This window comes from Ostrinia nubilalis, chromosome 20 (genome assembly GCF_963855985.1).
Source record: "Ostrinia nubilalis chromosome 20, ilOstNubi1.1, whole genome shotgun sequence".
Taxonomy (NCBI): Eukaryota; Metazoa; Arthropoda; class Insecta; order Lepidoptera; family Crambidae; genus Ostrinia; species Ostrinia nubilalis.
In genome coordinates this window covers 10,989,705-11,007,061 of record NC_087107.1, presented here as the reverse complement: position 1 = coordinate 11,007,061, position 17,357 = coordinate 10,989,705, and the positions used below count along the sequence as shown (strand labels likewise).

Genomic DNA, 17,357 nt, shown 5'->3' with positions numbered 1-17,357 from the left:
TAAAGTTAGCTTGGTTATATTTAATTACGACTGATTGAAAATATCATTTTCCGTTCCCATTTAAATTCTTCTAATTAGATTATTGATAAAAAGAAGTCATTCTGATATTTTAGAATCATAAATTTTGAAAGGAAATTCAGATTAATCAATTAATTGAATAACAGATACTCAAATCGATCGAACAATTGAATGATCAAATTTGAACCGCTAAAACCGAAAAGTTATGTAAATTATGTCCCATCCCTATGCTACAAGCGTTTAGTTTCTTCAAATCGAACATGTAGGTAATTAAACAATTTTACGTTTCATATTAAAAAAGAATTAACAACTTTGCAAGCAAATGTTATGTAAAAAAATTTTTGTTTGTAAATATTCAAGTTTGAGATTTTATTAAGAGAAAATTAAGACAGAAATTAAAATTTTATGATTGATTGAAGCACAGACTGAAAAACGAAACGAAACGCGACTCAAGTGTTGAGTTGACTGATTGTGGTATTCGCGTTTATGTTCTGATTTTTTTGTTTTCACTTAGTTTTAAGTTCGTTTACCTAATGTTTTTGCTAGAACTGTAGTTTTAGGATGACAATGGAAAGGAGGATAAAGTTGAAAACCCTCAACAGTCACATAACTTGCAAGATATGTCGAGGATACTTCATTGACGCCACCACCGTCACAGAATGCCTACATACGTGTTAGTATTTACGATTGTTTAGCTTTATTTGTATTATAATCATTGTTTACATTCGACTTTACACTTTTTGCAGCCGTAAATAGCCTAGAGAAAGTCAACAATATCATTGTTTTAAAAGTTGAATGAGACTACAATTTTTATCCCAATATCATACTTTCTAAGCTATAATTCAACAATACTGTATAATCATGAGTTAGGATAAACTCAATTCTGGTTATAGCCAAGAGCAATAACAATGAAAATCATTCCATAAGTATACAAATCAATAATAACCTTAAAATGTTACAGTCTGCAAAAGCTGCCTTGTGAAACACCTAGAAGAGAACAACACATGCCCAACATGTAACATAGTGATCCACCAGTCCCACCCGCTCCAATACATTAGCTTCGACAGGACTATGCAGGACATCGTCTACAAACTAGTGCCCGACTTACAGGATAGTATGTATTACTGTGTTTTGTATTACATTGCTTTAGCTTTTACATTTTTATATGTGATTTTGACATTATATAGCCATTTACTTGAGAATTAAAAGTCAACATGATAAAAGGAATGTAAATAAAACTTATCTACAAATTGAACCTCATTTACAGAACATTAAACTAGTAACCATTGGTTGTTATTCCAGTTTAATAGCTCTCCTGTAAAGTTGCCAATCATTGTTTATGCAGTGTACCAATCAACTGTTTGTGCTATAACACTTCAAATGTTTTGAAAGTGGATTTTTTTTAAGCATCACAAGGCAGGTATTTGACCACATTTCATTGGAATTAAACTTTCAGATGAGTTAAAACGGGAGCGTGATTTCTACCGAGCCCGAAACTTGCCCTGTCCCAAAGATGCTGCTCTAGCAAATGATAAACCAGGCGCTGGAGACGAGCCAGAACAGCCAGACAACACGGACTGTCATAGGAAAGATGAACAGGTCAGAACAACTATCTTTTATGTGAATACTAGCAGCTGCCCGTGACTTTGTACGCTTGGACCCCATTTTACCCCTTTAGGAGCAGAATTTTGCAAAATCACGTCTAAGTGAGCACCTACACTCTCAAAGAAACCCCCATGCAAAAAGACAATGCCGGAAATTGGCGTCTTTTTTTTTGTTGCAATTTCTTACAAAACTTGGGCACAAAAAGCAAATCTAGTATGAAAATCATCAAACTTCTAATACTCGTAACTCAGTTCAGACTGAGTTTAGAGGTATACATGCCATAGTAAGTTTGGTTTATTACACTATTTTGAGATTTTATCATGAGTGAGTGAGTCAGTCAGTCAATCAAATGATCTTTCGCTTTTATAGATTGTATACTTAATGGTATCCTTCCGTTTGGCCAAATTACTTTTCGCCAAATTTCACTTCGCAAACAACTTATCGCCAAAGTTTCATTTCCCAAATGAACTTTTAGCAACTGTACTTTTCGCAACTAATTCATTTGGACAAATTATCATTTGGCCAAATTTTACTTGGCAAATGTTTATATAGCAAATGTTTTATTTTGCCAAATATTATATCCCAAATAATTTGTTTGGTCAAATCGACACTTCACATACTTACCCACAAATCAAACCATAAGGCAGAGGCAGATGATCATGGTTTTCACAAGAATGTTATGTAAAACAAAGAGATTGCAGAAAATAGTATGGTTGCAGAAAGTATTGCAGAAAATAGTGGGTTAGGTTAGGTTAGAACAGTGACCTTTAACGCGCGAAGGCGAGCGAAGCGTGCCGCGGCAGCGGCCGCCGAGCGCTAGAATCACCTCTATTGTTAATGAATCATTTGGGAATTTCGATAAAAAGAATGAAATATGAAAAATTTATATAGAACAAATTTTATATTAACTACCCACTAAACAAAATAATAACCACTTGTTAATTTGTACTCCATTCTAAGCACCAATCAAATTATTTTGTAAATAGTGTATCGTGAAATATTTTTGCTAAATGAAACATTTGCCAAAACATACTTTGCCAAACAATAATTTGCTAAACAATAATATGCCAAAAACGGCATTTGCGAATTAAAAGTTTGCTATAAGTTGTTTTGCCAAATGAGAATTTGCCAAATGAAAATTTGCGAAACGTTGTTTGCGATGTGATAATTTGGGAAACGTTTTTTGGCCAAACATTAGTAATCCTTAACCTCGTAAGCCCGGATGTGCCTCAGAAGGAACTGAAACTTTGTAGTCAGTAACGCCGAGACATTTTCGGAGGTGATTTCGAAGTATCGCCGGATGTGCCTTCAGAGGAACTAAAACTTTAGCGATAAATTTAAGTTCAAAAATTCGCGCCTATCGAAAAAAAAGAGTGATAGTCTATGGCTTAAAGTATTCAAAATCAGGTATCCGAACTTATTAATATAAAAAAAACAAAATGTCACTGTCAAATTGTCATTTTTCTTTGACAAGGTGGTTCGTCCGAGAAGACGTGATGTGCGATTTTTTTTTTTTCTTCACGTAAACGTAGTTTTATTGCAAAACTGACCAGTATAATTTAAGTTAAAATACTGCTAAACAAGCAAAAAAAATTTTTTTCCCAATTTGAAGTAGTTTTGTAAGATTTTCTTTCGTTTGAAAATAATAGTTCTTTGCAAGGAACATTCGGTCTTGATGGTGAAAGTTTTATTTTGTATATTTTTTCTATTGAGATGGGATTGAGTATTGGACTATTAAAATTATGATATGATTGAGAAAATTTACCATGAGGACGTACTGACTTTTAGTTCAGTAAATATTATAATTAACATGAATATTCACTTTACTTCTTATACATTTTAACCTATCATTAGTGTTTGTTATAAAACCGATAGTATTTTTAAAAGCACTAATTATGAAACATTAAATAAAATTAAAACCGTTGTACCTTTTCAGTTACATTTATTAATATCATTATTGTATCTTTATGTAGTATTAATTTATTTAGAAGGTTACATTTACGTTTCACTTTAAAGTATAAAATACAATTTATTTACTTTTACTTTTTAAAGTCTGTAATACCGAATGTTCTTTTAAGAGAAAACATTTTTTTATTATTTTTCACCTAAAATAAGCTCTATGCACTATTATATAGAGCCCCTGAAAAGATGAATGCAAAAGAAAATCTCTAACATAGAAATTTTTTTACTCGAAGTGCTCGGCGTTTACTACTACAAATTATTCGTTCCTCTGAAAGCACATTCGGCGATACTTAGAAGTCGACAAAATTTACTCTTCGGTCTTACGAGGTTAATGGTATCCTTCCGTTTGGCCAAATTACTTTTCGCCAAATTTCACTTCGCAAACAACTTATCGCCAAAGTTTCATTTCCCAAATGAACTTTTAGCAACTGTACTTTTCGCAACTAATTCATTTGGACAAATTATCATTTGGCCAAATTTTACTTGGCAAATGTTTATATAGCAAATGTTTTATTTTGCCAAATATTATATCCCAAATAATTTGTTTGGTCAAATCGACACTTCACATACTTACCCACAAATCAAACCACAAGGCAGAGGCAGATGATCATGGTTTTCACAAGAATGTTATGTAAAACAAAGAGATTGCAGAAAATAGTATGGTTGCAGAAAGTAGGTATTGCAGAAAATAGTGGGTTAGGTTAGGTTAGAACAGTGACCTTTAACGCGCGAAGGCGAGCGAAGCGTGCCGCGGCAGCGGCCGCCGAGCGCTAGAATCACCTCTATTGTTAATGAATCATTTGGGAATTTCGATAAAAAGAATGAAATATGAAAAAGGATGATGGGCATATTGGGCGTTAAACCAACAGAAACAAAAAGTATACTAAATTAAAGCTTAATACTAGTACTTCATTTCATAGTATGACAACAACCCTGAAATACGCGGGGATACGGAGATAGAGGTCGATGAATATGCAAAGTTTCCATAGTATTTCACATCACATTAGGGTAATAAAAATAGTATTAGGTCAATTACATTGCTTTTATCGATCATATTGAGAGTATTGTATCATATCTTACTATCGATTCTATCGATTTAGTAAGTATGTATACCGAATAAATCATAATCGATTATTCGATTGCAATAATCGATTATATTGCTGAAAATAAGGAATTGAATTAACAATCAAATGATAGTAATGATGGTAATCAATAAAATCGATTAATCGAATTGTTAATCGATAAATCGTTTTTTGGCAATTCGATTAATAATCGATCCGTGATCGATTATGCGACAACACAACAACTTAACTGGTAGAAATCTCATTGAAACATGACTGTGTTCATGTCATTTCTCTAAATGGTACCTAGATATGGTCCTACGCTTATAATGTAGAACATGGTTTAAATAAACCATTTGTTAGCCCCACTCCTGAACTGTTGGACATAATAATGGATAAATAACTAAATGTATTTAAAATGTAAGTATATAAGTATATTAATTAATAATATTTTTTGTTTGCGTAATAAAGCACCTATTACTATTACACATTATGTAGCGTGAACTACATTAAATTGATACTGATAGGTGATAATGTCGTGTTATTGTCGAATATTGTCGTGATATAGGGGAAAGGGCAGTATTTAATGAAACGACCGTTTCCGCCGAGTAGCTTGTCAGTACTGATTTTATTATAAGTTTTTGCATAACAGTAATTTGTCGAAATATGATACGATGACTCGTACATCTTGCCTATCTTAAAAACAACAAGAAAAAGGGATAATAATAATTAAACAATATTAATTAAAGATTAACGGTAGACGTTTTGAAGCGTTGCGTCGGCATGGGTGATGGAGATGTCCCTCGGTCGATGCTGAAGGTGCTGACTGCACGCGGCATGGTCTCGATCGCATCTTCAGTAGTTGGCGCCGGAGGCTGTTGTCGATTACGTCGCCAATAGTTCGCAGCGCAACATGTCATCAGTAAAAGGCCCACCAGTAAGATGTATGACATAGTGTAATGGTGGACGTCGTGTACGTTGATCTCTTTAGACGCCTCTGCTTTTAGATGTTCAATGTCTGTTTTCAATTGATTGAATATCATCTGGTGATCTTCAGTCGGGATGGAGATTTCAGAGTAGCTGCTATTAATAATAGTGTTCAATATAGATGTCTTTGGAACCTCCATTGATTCTATTTGATGATACGTTTCACTCAAGAATTGATTGTGTGAACGTATTGTAAAGGTGTCGCCCTTGATCGTACAACCTTGACTTAGTGTAATGATGCCTGTCCCAGTGATAGTACGAACATCTGTTCCCGTAGTGCAAAACAAGCGAATAGTGCATTCCTTGCAACATGAGTACAGCCAGCTGTTTTGCCGATGTAACTTGATCCACTTGTCGGAAGTGCACGGCGCGATGAGTGACGAGCACGGTGACTCATTTGATGTGACGTCGATGTTTGTTAACTTGATGTCGCAAATCGAATGTTTTATTTTTAGGTCGTAGATAGGTTCATCAATTGAGCAGAGGATGGTGTCCTTTTGATCATGAACACATGCTTGCAGGTTTCTTGTTTCCTCCACGTCGAGGTTGTCTTTGAGGTTGTTGTGACGGCTTTGGAGCGTCTTCTTTAATACACTCAGCCTGATCTTGTTGGTTGATGTCGTGAACCGGTAGTTTGATAAGCTTGTTGACAGGGCGCTTGATGATATTATTTTCAGTTTTCAAGGAAACAACTCTTACGTAGCCGTCCTTCCCGGGGTGGACTTCGAGGACACGTGCCATGGCCCACCTTCCAGGCGGCATATTGTCTTCCTTGATGATAACAATGTCGTCGACCTTTAAGTTTTCACTAGGGGTTCTCCATTTTGATCTCTTTTGCAGGTGTTGAAGGTACTCTTGTGACCACTTTCTCCAGAAATGCTTGTTCATTGTCTGCACGAGCTGCCATCTAGCAGGTAAGTTCACAACATCTGGGTCAGTCTGTGGTCTTGCCATGAGTAAATCACCCACCAGGAAGTGACCAGGAGTGAGAACTTCGTCGTCAGAGTCTTCAGACAACGGGCATAATGGTCTGGAGTTCATGCACGCTTCAATTTGTTGCAGCAACGTGGTAAACTCTTCATATGTCAGCTTTTGATCTCCCAGGACTCTCTTGAGGTGGAATTTCATGCTTTTAACGGCGGCCTCCCACAGGCCACCCGCGCTGGGCCACGCTGGAGCGTTGAAATGCCACGTGACGCCTAGCTCGTTGATATTTTTGATGAATGAGGTGTCGATAGTGTCCAATATAGCCTTGTACTCTCGTTTTAATATATTGTCAGCTCCAACGAAGTTAGTGCCATTGTCAGAGTATACATGGCGAGGCGTCCCTCGACGGGCACACATATGTCGAAAGGCCGCGAGAAATGATTGTGTACTCAAGTCTGTCACTAGCTCCAGGTGTACTGCCTTTGTCGCGAGACACACGAATACGCAGATGTATCCCTTCGTGGTCTTGATACCCCTCCCTTTATTAGCCTTGATGTCGACGTGTCCAGTAAAGTCTACTCCAGTGTTGGTGAAGGGTCGTGAAGGATTGACCCTCGGCCGGGGAAGGTCAGCCATCATCTGGTTGTTTGTCTCTTGAGCGAAGCGTTTACACTTGATACACTGTCGGATGATCTTCTTTACGACGCGAATGCCCCCAACAATCCAATAATTTTGTCTGATGAAAGATAGTGTTAATCGGGGACCGCCGTGTAATGTACTGATGTGTGCTTGATTTATAGATTTATAATAAGTTCAGTTAGACGACCTTTTGCAGAGAGAAGTACAGGATGTTTTGCAGAATGTCTAATTGTCGCATTTTCTAATCGACCGCCAATTCTCAAAATGTCATGTTTGTCGATGAAGGGGTTGAGACTTGCAATCTTACTTGTGCTTCGTACATGCCCTTTTTTCTTCAAATGATTAATGTCGTCTTCAAATTCTAGTGCTTGTGTGGTTTTGATAATCAAATTGTGCGCAGCCTGTAGTTCATTTGTCGTCAATATTTTTGTATTTTGTTGCGAAGTGCAGTTGCGGTGTCGTAATCGCGTGATGAAACGCGAAACCCAGCCTACAATGCGAATAACTCGTGTCAATGAACTATTGTCTTGAAGTAAATTAATTATAATATTATTTTCGCGTTGTTGTAGGGCCGTGTTCACGGTGGGTGTTTTCTTGACCTCAATTGTGGGAACTTCAATCTTGATAACTGGTTTGTCTTGTAGAGGTGTCGTTTGATTAAGCCATTGAGGTCCATTCCACCACAATTTATGACCTTGTAGTGACGTAGTAGATAGACCTCGGGTGGCACAGTCTGCTGCGTTGTCTTCGGAGCTCACATGATGCCACTGGGTTGCCGGTACGACGTCAATGATTTGTCGCACCCGATTGGCTACGAACGGTTTCCATCTGGTTATTTCTCCATTCAGCCAACCCAATACCACCATTGAGTCTGTCCATGCATTGATTGAAGTTACTGAAATCAACTCTGCGACTTTTTTCAGTAACTGTGATAAAAGTAGGGCACCCAACAGTTCCAATCTAGGAAGTGATATCTGTTTGTTGTGTGGGGCCAACTTTGTCTTGGCGATAACTAAACGTGATGTGTACACGCCCTTATCGTCCTTTGTTGTTATGTACACAGCGCATGCATAAGCCTTTTCTGAGGCATCGCAAAAGCCATGTAATTGATAATTTTGTTTATCTCCCAAGTATCTGTCAATCTGAAAATTGTCTATATTTTTCAGATCTTCTCTTATCTGTTGCCATTCAGTTTGTATGTCGGCGGGCAGTTCATCATCCCATTGTAAGTCTGATAACCAGGTTTGTTGGAAGACAATTTTTGCTCTTATTGTTACAGGAGATAACCATCCCAATGGATCGTATATTTTTGATACATCTGATAGAAGTTGTCTCTTGGTGTGCTTCTTGATAGTGTCTTGATAATCAATTTTGTTTTGGAATGTAAATGTGTCTGAAGATGGATTCCACCTTAGTCCCAGTGTCTTACGGGATTCAGTGTCTCTGAACTCTAAGGGGGCTCCTTTTTGATGCGCTGATAAGTCGTTGATAACGTCAAGTTCATTACTCGACCACTTGCGTAAGTTCATCCCGGCTCCATTCAGGACGTCAATTAACTGTCTTTGTAACTCCTTAAGTTGCTTTTTACTGTCATGTCCACTCATAAGGTCGTCCATGTAAAATGATGTTTCAAGTGCAGTTGCTGCGAGTGGATACTCCGTGGCATTGTCCTGTGCTATTTGTCGTAAAGTCCTTATCGCCAAGAATGGAGCGGCCTTTGTTCCGTACGTGACAGTGGTTAAACGATATTCACGTAGTAGGTCTTCGGGTGATGATCTCCAGACGATAGTTTGTAGATGACTGTCTTGCTCTCTGATGAGAATCTGTCTAAACATCTTCTCAATGTCTGCCGTGATAACATATTTATGCGTCCTCCATTGCAGTATGAGTCCTTGAAGGTCCTGCTGCAGGTTGGGACCGCATTCCATTAAGTCATTGAGACTATGTCCTGATGTCGTTTTGCTCGAGGCATTAAAAACTGTCCTAAATTTAGTGCTTGTCGAGTCTAAATTTAGTACCCCATGGTGAGGTAAATAACAAGTAGGTATTGACGTCATGCGATCGGCCGCCTGAACCGGACGCATGTGACCTAGTTGTAGATATTTATTCATGCATAAAGTTGCAATACGAAGTCGATAAAACTTCATTTTTGGCCATTCTTTTTTCCAGCTGTTTAAACTGCATGATAGCCTTTGGTTTTGATGTCCCGAGGAGTTCCTCGAAGTCTTGCTTCATCGGTAGGGCTACTTGATATCTGCCATTGTCCAGCCGCCGTGTTGTCGTTTGATAAAGGTCTTCACAATATATTTCTTGTTCAGACATGTTTGATGATGTGTCATTGATGGCTTCAACTTCCCAGAATCTTGATAGGTTGTCTACGTCATTGATGACTACGTGACAGTTAAACCTTTGAACGTTTCCTGATAGTATCCACCCAAGTTTTGTCTGTTGGGCAATAGGTGCTTGATGTGGGCCCTTGATCAGTCCGTTCATGATGATGTCGGAGTAGATACTCGCATCCAGGAGAAGATCAATAGGTTTTGATATGTTGTAGTCAGGATCGGCGAGGTTTATGTGTTGGAGATGTGGCCATGATTGTTTACTGAATGAGTTATTTGGTAAACAATTGATCACCTTTGATATGATTAAAGCTTGGGTTGTGAAGCTGTAGTCCTCGTACAGTGATTGGCAGTCCATAGTGACGATTCCTTTTCCACTTTTGGAGCTGGTACCAATGCCCGAGACTGAAGCATTGACATGTCGACGTTGCAGTCCTAAAAGTTGAGCTGCATTTTCTGATAATAATGATATTTGAGAGCCTTGATCTAAAAGTGCTCTTAGCGTGATAAAGGTGCCGTCAGCAGCCTTAACCTTCAACATCACGGTTGTCAATAATATTTCTTCGTCATCTGCAGCCACGTGATTGACATTGTGCTGTTTATTGTTTTGTGGCTTTGCAGGGCGGTTGTCATTAGATGCAAGGGGTGATTTTTGGTTCACCGACCTCGATTGTGCAATGTCGTCGTGAATGATCGAGTTATGATATTCATTGCAATATTTGCATCGTTTTGTCGAATTGCATGGCCTGTAATGTTTATACAAGCAGTTTTGGCATTCTGGTGATGTCTGGGTATTTCCGTAGTATGTCGTGGTATACAGAGGCACCGGTAATTACCTTGACCGAGGAAATCGCATCTGTTGAGCTGGCAGGCGAAGCCTGGGTCGCGAGCGTAGTGTTGTTGTCGATGAGGCGTTGATGTCTACAATCTACAATCAGATTATAAAAAGATAAAAAATCAACACCTATTATCGGCTTCGTAACGTCGGCGACTATGAATCGCCAAGCAAAGTCGCGGCGTAGGCCTAGGTTTAGAACTAGATGTGCGTAACCGTAGGTATTTATTGTAGATCCGTTCGCTGCGCATAGTTGGTAATTTGTCGGTAGACGTCGTTCCTTTAATGCAGACCGTGGGAAAACGCAGAGGTCGCTACCAGTATCGACCAGAAACTGCACTTTCGTCCGGTGGTCCGTGACAAACAAGCGACCGGAGCTAGGGCGGGCGTTAGTCGCCATTACCGTCCGCCCGACGCGTTTCCCGCCTTATAGTCGCACGGTTTAACACATTTGTTTGCTTTAGCCCCGTGCGTTGCGTGATACCAGCATATAGGGTACTTATTGTAGCTCGACTGGGACCTGTTGGAGCGGGAGCGGTCACGGGAGCGGTGAGCGGCTCTCGCTGTGGGTCTGGAGCGCGAGTGATCTTGGGCGGTTGTGAGAGCTTGCACTTGTTTGGTTAGCGCTGCGACCTGTTGCACTAGGGTATCCAATGTGCTGCTGCTGGCTGCGGTGGCTGACGACATGGCTGCTACGTGTGGGCTGGATGGCACTACGTCATGGATCCGATCGGCGAGATCAGCCAGGGCCTCGAGTGACGTCGAGGGCTGCGACGCGACGATGGTCTGCGTAGTGCTGGGAAGTCGGCTGGTCCAAATTGTCCTCAGGAACTCCTCAGGGACGTCGGGGCCGGCCAGGTTTTGCAGGTGCCGCAGGAACTGCGATGGTTTGCGGTCTCCCAGCTCTTCGTGGACGAGGAGCTGCTTGACTTTTTTGTCCCTGGACGCCGAAAGCCTCTTGATGAGCTCTGTCTTCAGCTTCTCGAATTTGCCGGTAGTTGGTGGGTTGGTTTTTATGTCCTCAACCTCCCCTGCATACTGCTGGTCGAGTTGGCCAATTACATAATAAAATTTGGTTGCGTCTGATGTGATTCCGGATATCAGGAATTGACCTTCTATTTGAGCGAACCAAATTGCTGGTTTTTCTGGCCAAAATGGGGGTATTCGCACACCAACTTTAAAAATTTCACTGGGCGCGGCTGCACTCTGCTCCGAAGCGTCTTGGAATGTTTCCTTGCTCGTCATCTTGTGTTCTACGGGGTCACCAGTGTGGAAAGTGTCTATTGTTATGTGTGTAGTAAGGACGTTTATAAATCACAACACAGTCTTAGGAAAACACCAAACAGTTTATTGACGTCACACACAGAATAACTGTCCACAATAAGAAGGAGTAAGAAGTAGATAGATAACAAGGTCACAGTAGAATATCAGAACGGAAATTTACATAAAACTAACTAGGTCACGAATGTATTAAGCGCGCGCGCAATGTTTTTATGCAAAACCGACAGCTGACTAAAATTGACTGGCGCGCGTCAGGCGAACGCGGCGGCTGCGGCGGGGGGCGTTCATCCACGGAACCGGTTGGCCCGACCGCCGCCGCTCGCGCCGTGCTGATCGTGCATTCACAAAAATATCTAATAGTAAAACGAATTGCGCGCGGTGTTTGTGCGTTTAACTAGATTGACAAAAGTTATACAAAAATAAGTATGCTATTTATTATACACAGTGTAGTTACGTTGAGTAGGTTTAGTACAGATACATATTTATAATATTTTTACAATTATATTAATTTAAGATAAACTATGAAAAATATATATTAACATAATTTTAAGAGGTTAAACGCCACAGCATATTTCCTTTTTTGCAATTGTCGTCAGGCGGGTGTCCGGTGTCATGTTGAGGAACTTTTCACATTGATACAAATCGTGTTTGTCTTCACAAAGCGGGCATTTTGGTGTATATGTGACCACAGATTGATAAGGTTCACTCGAAATCCGCTTAGGATAAAGAGATTTGAATGTCGGCTTCGATTGATATGAGTGTTTTTTATCTGTAGTGTCCCTTTCTCTCTTCGATAGGGGCTCTAGGGCAGTAAACTTGCTTTCGATAAAATTCATGAGTTCTTCAAATGATGGTAGTTCCCGTGGTGTCTTGCGGGATTCCTTGTAGTCGGTATAAGTTTCAGTATCCAGCTTCTTGCATATTAGATGTACCAAGAGCGGATCCCATGATGTCGTATCGACCCCAAGATTGTGAATCGCATGTATACTCTCCATAGTAGTGTCATACAAGCGTTTTAATTCAAATGCAGATTGTCGGTGCACAGAGGGTTGTGACAAAAATGTTTCTATTTGGTTGGTAAATAGAACTTGAGTGTTGTTGTATCGATGCATAAGTAGGTCACGGGCGGTCTCGTAGTTGTCAGCTGATATGTTAAGATGTTGGATGAGACGTTCCGCTTCACCTCGTAGTTTTCCCTTTAGGTATTGCATTTTCTGTGCGTTACTCAGACTGCTGTTGTTATGTATAGTCTCATTGAAGAGGTCCAAAAAGGTAGGCCACTGACTATACTTTCCAGTAAACACAGGAATGTCTATCTTCGGGGTTGATTGCTGCAGATGTGTTGTAGAACTCAACTTTCTGTTTAATTGTCGTTTTGTCTTATTGTACAAAGATTCGTAGAACATGAACTCATCTTCATAGTCCTGGTTGCTGCCTTCTAGTATGTTGTCAATTCGCATGTGTAGTTCGTCGATGGTTCGCCAACGGTGTTGTAGGTCCTTGAGTAGGTCTTCAATTTCCCACTTTTCCTCGATGTCAACAATGTCAGGGCGCTTTATCACTCGTGACAAAGCTCTAAAGTATGTCTTTTGCTGTGATATAAGTTCATCTACTTGACTTCCCGGGTTCGTTCCTCGCTCTTCATGTCTTGATAGCTTGAATGTCGGTTTCGAAGAACTGGGAACGGGCTCGAGAGTAGGTGGAACAAACGGAGGATATTCGGCGATGATCCTACGCTGCTTGTCATAATAATCTTTTGTCTGCTGATAAATGTTCTTGTCGAAGTAGTCCGATTCGCCTTCGTGTGATAATAGGAGTGTGTTGTTGTGATCAAACTCACCCCAATATTTGTCTATTGCAGTAAGACGCGTGTCAATGTACTCCTTAGTCTTCCTGCTAGCGCTGTCCTTTCCAAAGTTAACGCCAATCCTTTGGATCTCTTGAATCAACTCGTTTTGACGTTGAAGAAGAGCTTCCATGTCGAATGTCGATGATAATGTCGAATGTCGATGATGATAGAAGATGCTATTTATAATCGATAGCTCCGCTGGAGTTGCTGTGTGGCGTTTCTGCAATCCTTATGCAGTATGTGCGTCCTTGTCTCAATTTGACCGGGGAGACCCTCTTCCGGGAGGCCAGTCAAACCGATTCGCTACTACAGTCCGGAAAAACAGAGCACTACACAGTTAAAATGTCACTGTCGATGTCCGATGATAGCTCCAGGCGCCGCGACGTGAGGCACGACGTTGAGGTTCCCAGAGGATGATAACAGGTTCAGTTGTTGTCTCGAAGGACCATTAATGTAGCGTGAACTACATTAAATTGATACTGATAGGTGATAATGTCGTGTTATTGTCGAATATTGTCGTGATATAGGGGAAAGGGCAGTATTTAATGAAACGACCGTTTCCGCCGAGTAGCTTGTCAGTACTGATTTTATTATAAGTTTTTGCATAACAGTAATTTGTCGAAATATGATACGATGACTCGTACACATTATGTCAATTTCCAAGCAAACCCGGGAGTTTTTGGTAGTTATTTATATGAAAATATATTTCTGATATTAAGTCCTAACAAATAATAGTAGTTACATTTCTGTTGGTTTTACGCCCAGATTCCATAGAAAAGTGCCCATCATCCTTTATATAGAACAAATTTTATATTAACTACCCACTAAACAAAATAATAACCACTTGTTAATTTGTACTCCATTCTAAGCACCAATCAAATTATTTTGTAAATAGTGTATCGTGAAATATTTTTGCTAAATGAAACATTTGCCAAAACATACTTTGCCAAACAATAATTTGCTAAACAATAATATGCCAAAAACGGCATTTGCGAATTAAAAGTTTGCTATAAGTTGTTTTGCCAAATGAGAATTTGCCAAATGAAAATTTGCGAAACGTTGTTTGCGATGTGATAATTTGGGAAACGTTTTTTGGCCAAACATTAGTAATCCATAGTAGTGTAGTTTAAAAGCTGTGGAAATCCTGGGGTGGCCTATATGCTGCGGTGGACGTCCTTTGGCTGATATGAATATTTTATTTATGTATTGTAAATCTAAAATCAACACTATTTGTTTCCAGGTTAATGTCTGCCTCGAATGCATATCAACGTCCCTCCGAACACTGAAGAGGAGCTTCATCCGCTGCTCTGCGCAGGCCACAATCACTCACCTCAAGAAGTTTGTAGCTAAGAAAGTTTTAAATGGGATTGAGAAATATAGAGAAGTAAGTTTTCTATTTTCAGTTTACAACTTTTTTACTTAACTTTGTTTATGAAGTTCTTAACCCGATGATCATTAGAGGCAACAATAATTAGACTTGTATTGATATAGGATTAATAGGATAGAATGTAGGACTAGTATCTTATAGGCGGTGAATTTCTATCATTTCAACTTCGCCGTAAAGCAATGCAATTAGTATTTAGTGATTAATGTAAATATTATGTATTTAAAAGTAATATTACTATTTCCAGATTGACATCCTATGCAACGACGAGCTCCTAGGTAAGGACCACACGTTAAAATTCGTGTACGTCACGCGGTGGCGCTTCCGCGATCCTCCGCTACGGTTGCAGTACCGGCCCAAGATAGACTTATAAATGCATAGTGAGCCTATTCTTTAACTCATTCTCATAAATTAATCGAAACTTTCACAAAAAGCATGTCATTAACGTTTTTTATCTAATCGATAATCCAAATATTATAGAGTTGATCGTACATTTACCATGCAAATGCAAATACTAGTACTAATTAAAATCAATGTTAGTGCAGTCACAAACTGCAACTGCTATTCTTTGCTGTGATCCGATTGCTGCACAATCAAACATTCTTAATTTGATTGCAACGGGACTATGTTAAGTATTGTGAAAGGCAATATAATATTATGGGAATGGAGTTTAGAATAAACAACAAAATAAAGGCTGCTGTCAAGGCTGGAGTAGATCTAAAACTTCAATTTTACTTTGAGTTGTGTAATTTTAACCGTTACAAGCCAATGGTATTGTTTTAGTTTAACAATAACTCAGGGTTTTAGGTGTACAAATAATTTCTTAGGTATCTAATTATTTACATTATATCTTTATTTACGTAAATGAAATAAAATTCTTCGTTTATTTCGTGCCGTTTACTTAGATATTTTAGATCTGCTACGGAAAATTATCAGCCATTTTTAATGTGAATAAAATATGTATAACTATCATTATATAAAACTCATATGAACATTGTAACAAATATACTTTAAGATTTGTAACAGAAATTACGAATTTATTGGTAAACATTTTTGTATAAAAATTGAAAGTTGTGATATAGAGGTTCACATGGTATCCTTCCGTTTGGCCAAATTACTTTTCGCCAAATTTCACTTCGCAAACAACTTATCGCCAAAGTTTCATTTCCCAAATGAACTTTTAGCAACTGTACTTTTCGCAACTAATTCATTTGGACAAATTATCATTTGGCCAAATTTTACTTGGCAAATGTTTATATAGCAAATGTTTTATTTTGCCAAATATTATATCCCAAATAATTTGTTTGGTCAAATCGACACTTCACATACTTACCCACAAATCAAACCATAAGGCAGAGGCAGATGATCATGGTTTTCACAAGAATGTTATGTAAAACAAAGAGATTGCAGAAAATAGTATGGTTGCAGAAAGTAGGTATTGCAGAAAATAGTAGGTTAGGTTAGGTTAGAACAGTGACCCTTAACGCGCGAAGGCGAGCGAAGCGTGCCGCGGCAGCGGCCGCCGAGCGCTAGAATCACCTCTATTGTTAATGAATCATTTGGGAATTTCGATAAAAAGAATGAAATATGAAAAATTTATATAGAACAAATTTTATATTAACTACCCACTAAACAAAATAATAACCACTTGTTAATTTGTAGTCCATTCTAAGCACCAATCAAAATTTTTTGTAAATAGTGTATCGTGAAATATTTTTGCCAAATGAAACATTTGCCAAAACATACTTTGCCAAACAATAATTTGCTAAACAATAATATGCCAAAAACGGCATTTGCGAATTAAAAGTTTGCTATAAGTTGTTTTGCCAAATGAGAATTTGCCAAATGAAAATTTGCGAAACGTTGTTTGCGATGTGATAATTTGGGAAACGTTTTTTGGCCAAACATTAGTAATCCAGTTCACATACTGTTAGTATACTGCATAATAATAACCTACTAATTTGAACGTGGTGGCGATAATGATAGGCTAAGAAACACGTAACATTATGTAATAAGCATAATAGCTATTGTTTACAAAAATGAATGTTGACGATGGCCGAGTATGATGAGGAACATTATCTTATGTAGTCTTGGTTGTAAATCCAGTTTTTGACGATATAAATTAACAAGTTTTCAACAGATTGCTGACACAATGTGATCATACGCAATCAATTACTAATTATTTTATGTCTATTTAAAAAACTGGGTCTTGTGTATAGTCTGGTCTGTGAGCATCCTTATCGCTAGTGCGTAATTATGTTGCTGTAGCGCTCGCACACTCACTGCGGGCGCCCGTCGCACAGTCGCGACAGCAATATAATTACGCGCGAGGAATAAGGATGGGTAGCTTGGGGTCATTGGACAAAATTCTATGTGCTCACAGACCGGGCTTTAGTTGAATTAACACAAAACTTGACTATTGCAGTCTCAACTTTTGCGTTATTTCAGTTGTATAGTCAGGGTCAAATAG

At 38.8% G+C, this 17,357-nt stretch overlaps 1 protein-coding gene across 1 annotated transcript; it reads left to right on the top strand.

The window, feature by feature from the left end:
* The first annotated feature begins 467 nt into the window (after positions 1 to 467).
* Positions 468 to 16,555, top strand: LOC135081652 (polycomb group RING finger protein 3). Its single transcript, XM_063976413.1, has 5 exons — positions 468 to 691; positions 980 to 1,132; positions 1,475 to 1,617; positions 14,744 to 14,887; positions 15,135 to 16,555. The coding sequence occupies exons 1-5, from the start codon at positions 580 to 582 to the stop codon at positions 15,258 to 15,260; spliced, it is 678 nt and encodes a 225-aa protein (XP_063832483.1). The 5' UTR covers positions 468 to 579; the 3' UTR covers positions 15,261 to 16,555.
* The last annotated feature ends 802 nt before the right edge of the window (positions 16,556 to 17,357 follow it).

Bases quoted from the DNA above. Each gene is read 5' to 3' on its own strand.
- LOC135081652 (XM_063976413.1), top strand. From the start codon at position 580: ATGACAATGGAAAGGAGGATAAAGTTGAAAACCCTCAACAGTCACATA. The intron at 692-979 runs GTTAGTATTTAC...AAAATGTTACAG, and splicing joins CACAGAATGCCTACATACGT to TCTGCAAAAGCTGCCTTGTG. The intron at 14,888-15,134 runs GTAAGTTTTCTA...TACTATTTCCAG, and splicing joins GGATTGAGAAATATAGAGAA to ATTGACATCCTATGCAACGA.